This window comes from Neopelma chrysocephalum, unplaced genomic scaffold, assembly GCF_003984885.1.
Source record: "Neopelma chrysocephalum unplaced genomic scaffold, ASM398488v2 Primary Assembly neopelma1_325, whole genome shotgun sequence".
In the NCBI taxonomy this organism is placed as follows: Eukaryota; Metazoa; Chordata; class Aves; order Passeriformes; family Pipridae; genus Neopelma; species Neopelma chrysocephalum.
In genome coordinates this window covers 8,281-16,970 of record NW_020897988.1, presented here as the reverse complement: position 1 = coordinate 16,970, position 8,690 = coordinate 8,281, and the positions used below count along the sequence as shown (strand labels likewise).

General features: G+C 55.5%; 1 protein-coding gene across 1 annotated transcript in view; it reads right to left on the bottom strand.

The window, feature by feature from the left end:
* The window catches only part of TUFT1 (tuftelin 1), a 20,895-nt gene that overhangs the window by 7,040 nt on the left and 5,165 nt on the right, over nt 1-8,690 (bottom strand). Inside the window, exons 3-9 of the mRNA XM_027705366.1 lie at nt 6,382-6,456; nt 6,196-6,300; nt 5,202-5,288; nt 3,695-3,775; nt 3,423-3,494; nt 1,888-2,004; nt 688-816 (exon numbers count right to left, since the gene is read on the bottom strand). Coding sequence (XP_027561167.1) covers nt 688-816; nt 1,888-2,004; nt 3,423-3,494; nt 3,695-3,775; nt 5,202-5,288; nt 6,196-6,300; nt 6,382-6,456 — 666 coding nt within the window. The remainder of the gene's footprint in view (nt 1-687; nt 817-1,887; nt 2,005-3,422; nt 3,495-3,694; nt 3,776-5,201; nt 5,289-6,195; nt 6,301-6,381; nt 6,457-8,690) is intronic.

The following is an 8,690-nucleotide window of genomic DNA, read 5'->3' as shown; positions in this document are numbered from 1 at the left end:
ACCCACCCTAAACCCCCCTAAAACCCACCCTAAACCCCCCTAAAACCTCTAAACCCCATCCTAAACCCCCCTAAACCCCATCCTAAACCTCCCTAAACCCCACCCTAAACCTCCCTAAACCTCCCTAAAACCCATCCTAAACCCCTCCTAAACCCCCCTAAACCCCATCCTAAAACTCCCCTAAAACCCACCCTAAACCCCCCTAAACCCCCTAAAACCCAACCTAAACCCTCCTAAAACCCACCCTAAACCCCCCTAAAACCCACCCTAAACCCTCCTAAAACCCCTAAAACCCATCCTAACCCCCCCCCGCCACACCTGCAGCCCCTCCCTGGGGCTCTGCCCCGAGATCAGAGCTCGGCTCATCCCCCACCACCACATTTAGGACTTTTAATCGCATCATGAGCCAAAAAAACACCGGGATAACGCCGGAGGAGGTCGTGGGAATGCCCCCCGAGCACAACCGTCTAGACAGTTCCCAGGAGACCTGGAAGAGCCCTGCAGGGACCCAACCAGCTCTTCTGGACTTGGGAAAAGCCCCTTTCCCATCACCCCAGCGGGTTCCTGGATATCGGGTTAGACCTGGTTGGGAAGCCGAGCCCCTGCAGGGGAAGGATCCGGTTGTTCCCTGGGCTGGTTCCCTCTGCTAATCCCGATTTTTCCCCCCCTCTGGAGGGCTCCTGGTACCTTTTCCATCCCGGCCAGGAGCCTCTGGAGCTCGTCCACCCGCAGCTCCCTCTGCTCCGCGTCCCTCTCCGCTCTCCGCAGGGCAGAGCTCGCCCGCTCCGCCTCCTCCTGGTACTGGGCCACCGTCCTCTGGGGAAAAAAGGGGATGGGAAAGGTTTTACTTGGAATATCAGAGCCCTTGGGGGACGTTCCCAAGCCTCCCGGGGGTTCTGGTGAAGGCACCAACACCCCGACGTGCTTTGGGGATGAGAAGCCCTTCGGAAGGTTCCTGGGCTTCAAAGCACTTCAAAGGGTGGGGAGAAGCTCCAGGAGCTCCAGGGGGTTCTCAGGCTCCTCTCTGGGACCACCTGTCCCAGGGGGCCACCAGCCCCGGGTTGGGATGTGGCCGCTTCATCCAGCGCCGGGATTCGGGAGAGCTCCGGGGTCTCAGAGGGGACAGGGAGGGGTCACCAGCCCCAGGGGTGACCTTGGCCACCATCAGGAGCTCAGAGGGGACAAGGAGAGGTCACCAGCCCCAGGAAATGACCTCAACCACTGCCCACACTGACAGGAACAGCTCAGAGGGGACAAGGATGGGCCACCAGCCCCAGGGGTGACCTTGGCCACCATCAGGGGCTCAGAGGGGACAGGGAGGGGTCACCAGCCCCAGGGTGACCTTGGCCACCATCGGGAGCACAGAGGGGACAAGGGTGGGCCACCAGCCCCAGGGGTGACCTTGGCCACCATCAGGAGCTCAGAGGTGACAAGGATGGGCCACCATCCCACCAGGATGGGCCACTTGTCCAAGGAAATGACCTCAACCACTGGTGTGGAGGTGTCACCACCAGGGGTGACCAAAACCCCCCCGAAATGCCACCAAACCACCTCATTTCCTACGGGGAAGCACGGATGTCCCCCGGGGCCACCCCCCTGTCACCCCTCAAACCCACTTCCTGGGGCTGCCCGGGACCAGTTTGGCCGGTGGGACGGGACTGGGAGCGGGGGTGTCACCGCTGTCACCGGCCCTGGGGTGACACAGCCCCAGCCCCGCCCATCCGGGTCAAAAAACACACCCAAGGGGACAATTAACCCCCTTAATTGGGGAGGAGGAAGGGAGGGGAGCAGCAGGGAGAGGAGGTGGACACCTCCAGCAGCCCCAAGGTGTCCCTCAAGGCTTCAAAAAACACCGAAATAAGGCAAAATTCCCCGTTTTTTGGTCACCTCGAAGGCTTTCCTCTCCAACTGATGGCGCTTCTCGGCCTCCTGCAGCCTCCTGAGGAGCCTCCTGGCTGTTTGTTGGAGCGTCTCCACGTCCTGGCTGGAGCAGTTCTCCTCCTCCTGGGCAGGGATGAGTCGGGAAGCACAAAGGGTCCCCCACCCCAAGCGTGGGTGACACCCCGGTGACACCCCGGTGACACCCCTGTCCCATCCCCTCCTCGCCTCCCACGCTCCAGCAGCAGCTCCTCGGGATCCCAGGGGCATTCCCAGCCCTTGTTTTTGGAGGAGGAGGAGGAGGCCACTTGGGCAACCTGAAACCCGAGAGAGCGGGCCCAGCCCAAAAAATCCCAGCTCGAAAATCCCAGTCTGAAACCCCAGCCCAAAAATCCCAGCCTGAAATCCCAGCCCAAAAATCCTGGTCCAAAAATCCTGGTCCAAAAATCCCGGCCCAAAAATCCCGGCCCGAAATCCCAGCCTGAAATCCCAGCCTGAAATCCCAACCTGAAATCCCAGCCTGAAAATTCCAGCCTGAAATCCCAGCCTGAAATCCCAGCCTGAAATCCCAGCCCAAAAAATCCCAGCCTGAAATCCCAGCCTGAAATCCCAGCCTGAATTCCCAGCCCAAAAAATCCCAGTCCAAAAATCCCAGCCTGAAAATCCCAGCCTGAAATCCCAGCCCAAAAAATCCCAGCCTGAAATCCCAGTCCAAAAATCCCAGCGTGAAAATCCCAGCCTGAAATCCAAGCCCAAAAATCCCAGCCTGAAATCCCAGCCCAGAAATCCCAGCCTGAAATACCAGCCTGAAATACCAGCCTGAAATACCAGCCCTGAAATTCCAGCCTAAAAAATCCCAGTCTTAAATCCCAGCCCAAAAATCCCAGCCCAAAAATCCCAGCCCAAAAATCCCAGCCCAAAAATTCCAGCCCAAAAATTCCAGCCCAAAAATCCCAGCCTGGACCCTCTGGCTTGGACTGGATGATCCCAAGAGGTTTTTTCCCGACCTCAGGGATTCCCAAGGCTCTGTGATCCGCCCCGGAAGAGCTGGAGGGATGTTCAGGGAGATTCCTGTTATCCCTCAAAAGCTCTGGGATGTTTTTTAAGGAGGGGTAAAACCCCCAAAAAGTGCATTTTTATCTATAAAATGGAGCCTTTTTCCATTTCTAACCTGACCCTGTTTGCTGCAGGATCAGGCTCAGCCTCAAAGCCACGACAAAAACATGAAATTAAACCAACTTTTCCCAAAATCATGGAATATTTGGCCAGAAGGGGCTTTTCCCAGGTCGCCCCAAGCCCCGCCTCCCACCCAACCTTGAGCATTCCCAGGGACGAGGCTGAAATTCCCGAAATTCCCGAAATTCCCCCCTTTTCCACTCCGTACCTGCTCCTCCAGGGATTCCCCCAAATTAAACCGATTTTTCCTAAAATCATGGAATATTTGGCCGGAAGGGGCTTTTCCCAGGTCGCCCCAAGCCCCGCCTCCCACCCGACCCCGAACATTCCCGGGGACGAGGCTGAAATTCCCGAAATTCCCTCTGTACCTGCTCCTCCAGGGATTCCCCCTGGAGCCTCTCGGGGCAGGACCAGCTCCCGTTGTGCTGCTCCAGCTCCACCTGCACAATTCCAAGGACACGGAGACGTCGGGAATTCCGGCGGCACCTCCGGAATGACTCAAACCCTGCGGACAAACCTTCACCCAGAGCCCTTCTCTGCCCGACTCCTCCTGCAATTTGGGCCTCAAAAACATGGATTTAACCCACCACAAACCCCCTCCTGGAGCGTTTTCCCGAGGGAATTCCGAGCCCCCCGTTACCTGTGGGATCTCCTGAGCTCCTTGTCTGTTCTCCAGGTTATTACTCAAGTCCTCCCGCAGCTTCTTCAAAGCACTTCTGGCCTGGAAAAGGCAACGGGAATTCAGCTGGAAAAAGGGTCCCATCCCGGGATATTCTCCTCCTAAATTTAAACTGATTTATTTCCCCTTTTTCCCCTTTTTTTTTAAGGTCAAACTGCCCATCCCAGGACATTCTCCTCCCTCCAAATTTAAATTGATTTATTTCCCATTTTTCCCACATATTTAAGGCCAAACTGCCCAGCCTGGGACAGGCTCCCATATTCCAATTTAAATTGATTTATTTCCCATTTTTCCCACGTATTTAAGGCCAAACTGCCCATCCCGGGACCTGCTCCCAAATTCCAATTTAAATTGATTTATTTCCCATGTTTTTTCCGAGACACTTCCCCCTCTTCCCAAAATCATTCCCAGCAGGAGCCGAGGAAAGGGTTAAAATTCCCGCCTCCTCCTCCTCCTCCTCCTCCTCCTCCTCCTCCAGTTCCCTTTGGGACATTCCAAGGAAACATTCCAAGGAAACTGCCTTTTAACCGTCGGGGTGGGGCCCGGGAGCGCCTGGGGGGGAAAAGGCACCGCAATTCCCGAGCAATTCCCGAACAATTCCCGGCCAATTCCGCCCCGGAGCCGAGCAATTAGTCAGGCGGGGACTAATTGATGGCCTTGATTAGAGCAGAGGCAACAAACACCGGGATGATCCCAAGGGAATTGGGATGTTCCCAAGGGAATCGGGGAATCCCGGACCTCCTGGGATGGGAATTACCTCGGGAATTAGGGAATCTTGGTCCCCCTCGGATGGGAATTACATCGGGATGATCCCAAGGGAACTGGGGCATCCCAGACTCCCTCAGATGGGAATTACCTCGGGAATTGGACCCCCTGGGATGGGAATTACCTCGGGATGATCCCAAGGGAATCAGGGAATCCCGGACACCCTGGGATGGGAATTAATTTGGGAGCTGCTCCCAAGGGAATTAGGGCATCCTGGACACCCTGGGATGGGAATTAGCTTGGGAATTGGGGCATCTTAGAGCCCCTTGGATGGGAATTACCTCAGGATGTTCCCAAGGGAATTGGGGCATCTTGGACCCTCTTGGATGGGAATTAGCTCGGGATGCTCCCAAGGGAACAGGGGCATCCTGGACTCACTTGGGTGGGAATTAGCTCGGGATGTTCCCAAGGGAATCGGGGCATCCTGGACTCACTTGGATGGGAATTACCTCGGGAACTGAGGAATCTTGGACCCCCTCAGATGGGAATTACCTTGGGATGTTCCCAAGGGAATCGGGGAATCCTGGACACCCTGGGATGGGAATTACCTCGGGAATTGGGGCATCTTGGAGCCCCTTGGATGGGAATTACCTCGGGATGCTCCCAAGGCAATCGGGACACCCTGGAACCCCTCAGATGGGAATTACCTTGGGATGTTCCCAAGGGAATTGGGGAATCTTGGACCCCCTGGGCTGGGAATTACCTCCTGGATGTGCCGGACTTCGCTCTTGAGCTGCGTCACCTTCTCCTCGTGGTTTGTGCCGCCCTCACCTCGGGCCTTGAGATAAACCTGCCCAGAGAGGCCCAGACTAAGAGATAAACCCATCCCAAATCCATCCTGGGAATGGCACAAGGATCCCATCCCATCCCATCCCATCCCAAAGCACCTTCTCCGCATGTTTTCCTTCCGGATTTAAACATCCCTGGGGGTTTTAGGGCTGTCCCTCCTCCTCCTGTGTGACCCCCAAACTTCATTTTAAGCTTAAAGTTAAGCTTGATTTTAAAAGTTAAGCTTGGTTTTAGGCTCTCTCAAAGTCTTTTTCCAGGTTGTCCATCACGTGGGGTTTAGTTTGAATTTTAATTTAAAATTTTAATTTTAATTCAATTCCCAAAATCCACTCTCCATCCTCCCTAAATCCACTCTCCATCCCCCAAATCCACTCTCCATCCCTCCATCCCTCCAAATCCATTCTCCATCCTCCCTAAATCCACACTCCAGCCCCCCAAATCCACTCTCCATCCCCCCAATCCACACTCCACCCCCCAAATCCACTCTCCATCCCCCCAAATCCACTCTCCATCCCCCCAAATCCATTCTCCATCCCCCAAATCCACTCTCCATCCCCCAAATCCACTCTCCATACCCCAAACCCACTCTCCATACCCCAAACCCACTCTCCACCCCCAAATCCAGTCTCCATCCCCCCAAATCCTCCCAAATCCACACTCCATCCCCCCAATCCACACTCCACCCCTCAAATCCACTCTCCATCCCCCCAAATCCTCCCAAATCCACTCTCCATCCCCCTAAATCCACTCTCCACCCCCCAATTCCACACTCCATCCCCCCACCCTCTTCCACCACAACCCTTCTCCTTCCCACCCGACCCTGGGACCCTTTTTCCCGGCCCAAACCCCCCCTTTTCCAGCCCCAAACCTCTTCCCATCCCCATCCCCTCGGGATCCAGGGCCCTCACCTTGATGATCTCCTCGTCCCCCTCGTTGGACTTGACGCACTCCGAGGCCAGGGAGTGCCCGTTGCTGGACCTGTTGGCCACCATGGCAAAGGCTTTGCCCACCGGCTGCAAGGAGGAGGGAATTTCCCGATCAGCGAATTCCCAAAAATCCCGGGAATTCCGCCCCGGAGCCGGAATTTCACCCACCTTCTGCTTGGGCTGCTCGCGCCGCTCGCCCGGCAGCTCATGGGGCAGCGTCAGCCGCAGAACCTTCACGCTCTCCTGCAAGAGAAATTAGGATTTAATCCCACTTTAGGCTCGGTTCCAGGCTCAGCTTCGGCCTCCCCCAAGGTCTTTTGCCCGGTTTTGAATTTAAAGTTTAAATTTAAAGTGTAAATTGAAGTTTTGGGGCTCTCCCTGGAAGGTTTTGTCCGAGGTCGGCGTCGCTGTGGATGCAGGGACGAGGAGATCCCCCCTCACCTGGGATTAAAGGGGTGGGTCCTGCTGGGATTGAACAAGTAAATCCTGCTGGGATCAGAGGGAATATTGCTGGGATTAAAGGAGTGGATCCTGATGGAATTAAAGGAGTGGATCCTGCTGGGATTAAAGGAGTGGATCCTGATGGAATTAAACAAGCAGATCCTGCTGGAGTTAAACAAGCAAATCCTGCTGGGATCAGAGGGAATCCTGCTGGGGTTAAAGGTGTGGATCCTGCTGGGATCAGAGTGAATAGCTGGGATTAAAGGAGTGGGTCCTGCTGGGATTGAACAAGCAAATCCTGCTGGGATTGAACAAGCAAATCCTGCTGGGATCAGAGTGAATCCTGCTGGGATCAGAGTGAATCCTGCTGGGATTAAAGGAGTGGATCCTGCTGGGATTAAAGGAGTGGATCCAGGACAAGGCCACGGATCCAACCCCTCAGGACTGGGGGATCCACGGCCCAGCCAAGGCCGAGCTGATCCAAGGCCAGGCTGGACCTGTTCCCGTGGAACCAGGAGGGTTTTAAGGCCCTTCCAACCCAACCCATCCCACAATCCCACAATCCCAGGAGGTGTTCCACGATCCTAAGAGCTGCTCCACACCCGGGGGGGGGTTCAGGACCACCCTGGCACCCAAAAACGCTCCGGGGGGGGGGGTTTCCCAAAAAACCTCGACGTCCTTCTCCCGGACGGATCCTCAGGAAGGATCCCGAATCCCGGAGCTGCTCCGTGTCCCGTGGGCTCTCTGGATCCTCGGGAAGGATCCCGAATCTCGGAGCTGCTCCGTGTCCCGCGGGCTCTCCAGAGGCGGCTCCGTGGACGGATCCCTCCCTCGGGATCACGCCCAGGCCACGTCACCCTCCTCCCGAGGCCCCGGCGGGGTGTTCCCGCTTCCAAAGGTTCTCCAAGTCCCAACAAGCCGAGTTTGTTTCCCAAATACTCCGTTGTGAACTCCCACAAATCCTCGGGAATCCGCTCCCGCGGATCTCACGCCCACCCAGGGCCAGACCCCTCCAATCCCTGTGTTTGATCCCAGAAAAGCTCCGCTCGGGATCCGCTCCAACATCGGTTGTTTAACCGGATGCTCCCGGGGAGATTTTTCCCTCCAGGGAATGTTTTCCTCGGCGAAGTTTGGAATTTTTGGCCAGGAAGGCCAAGGAGCAGCCGGATTCAGCAGGCTCTGTGGGTTTGGGGGGGATTTTGGGGGGATATTTTGGGATTTAGGGAAGGAAAAGGGGCACAAGGCGCCGCTCATCTCCCTGCTGCCGGAATCCAACGGGATCCAGGGAAAGGCCTCCCCCACACAGCCTCACTCCCGGCTTTGTTTACAAGCACCAGGATCCTGCACATTCCCAATCCCATGGAGATGCCAAGGAATCCTCTCTCCCAGGGGAAGATTCACCCGGATAAGGAACAAGTGCCAAGTGATTCCCATCTCTGCAGCCAAAACTTCCCGGCACGTGGGCGCTTCCCATCCCAAAAAAACACCAAACCTGCTCCTGGATAAACCCACCACGGAGCCCAGCACTAAACCAGCACTAAACTAGCACTAAACTAGCACTAAACCAGTGCTAAACCAGCACTAAACCAGCGCTAAACCAGCGCTAAACCAGCGCTAAATCAGCACTAAACCAGTGCTATAACAAGCATTAAACCAGTGCTTAACCAGCCCTAAACCAGTGCTAAACCAGTGCTAAACCAGCACTGAATCGGCGCTAAACCAGTGCTAAACCAGTACTAAACTAGCACTAAACCAGCGCTAAATCAGCGCTAAACCAGTGCTAAACCAGCGCTAAACCAGTGCTAAACCAGCGCTAAACCAGCGCTAAATCAGCACTAAACCAGTGCTATAACAAGCATTAAACCAGTGCTTAACCAGCCCTAAACCAGTGCTAAACCAGTGCTAAACCAGCACTGAATCGGCGCTAAACCAGTGCTAAACCAGTACTAAACTAGCACTAAACCAGCGCTAAATCAGCGCTAAACCAGTGCTAAACCAGCGCTAAACCAGCGCTAAACCAGCGCTAAACCAGCGCT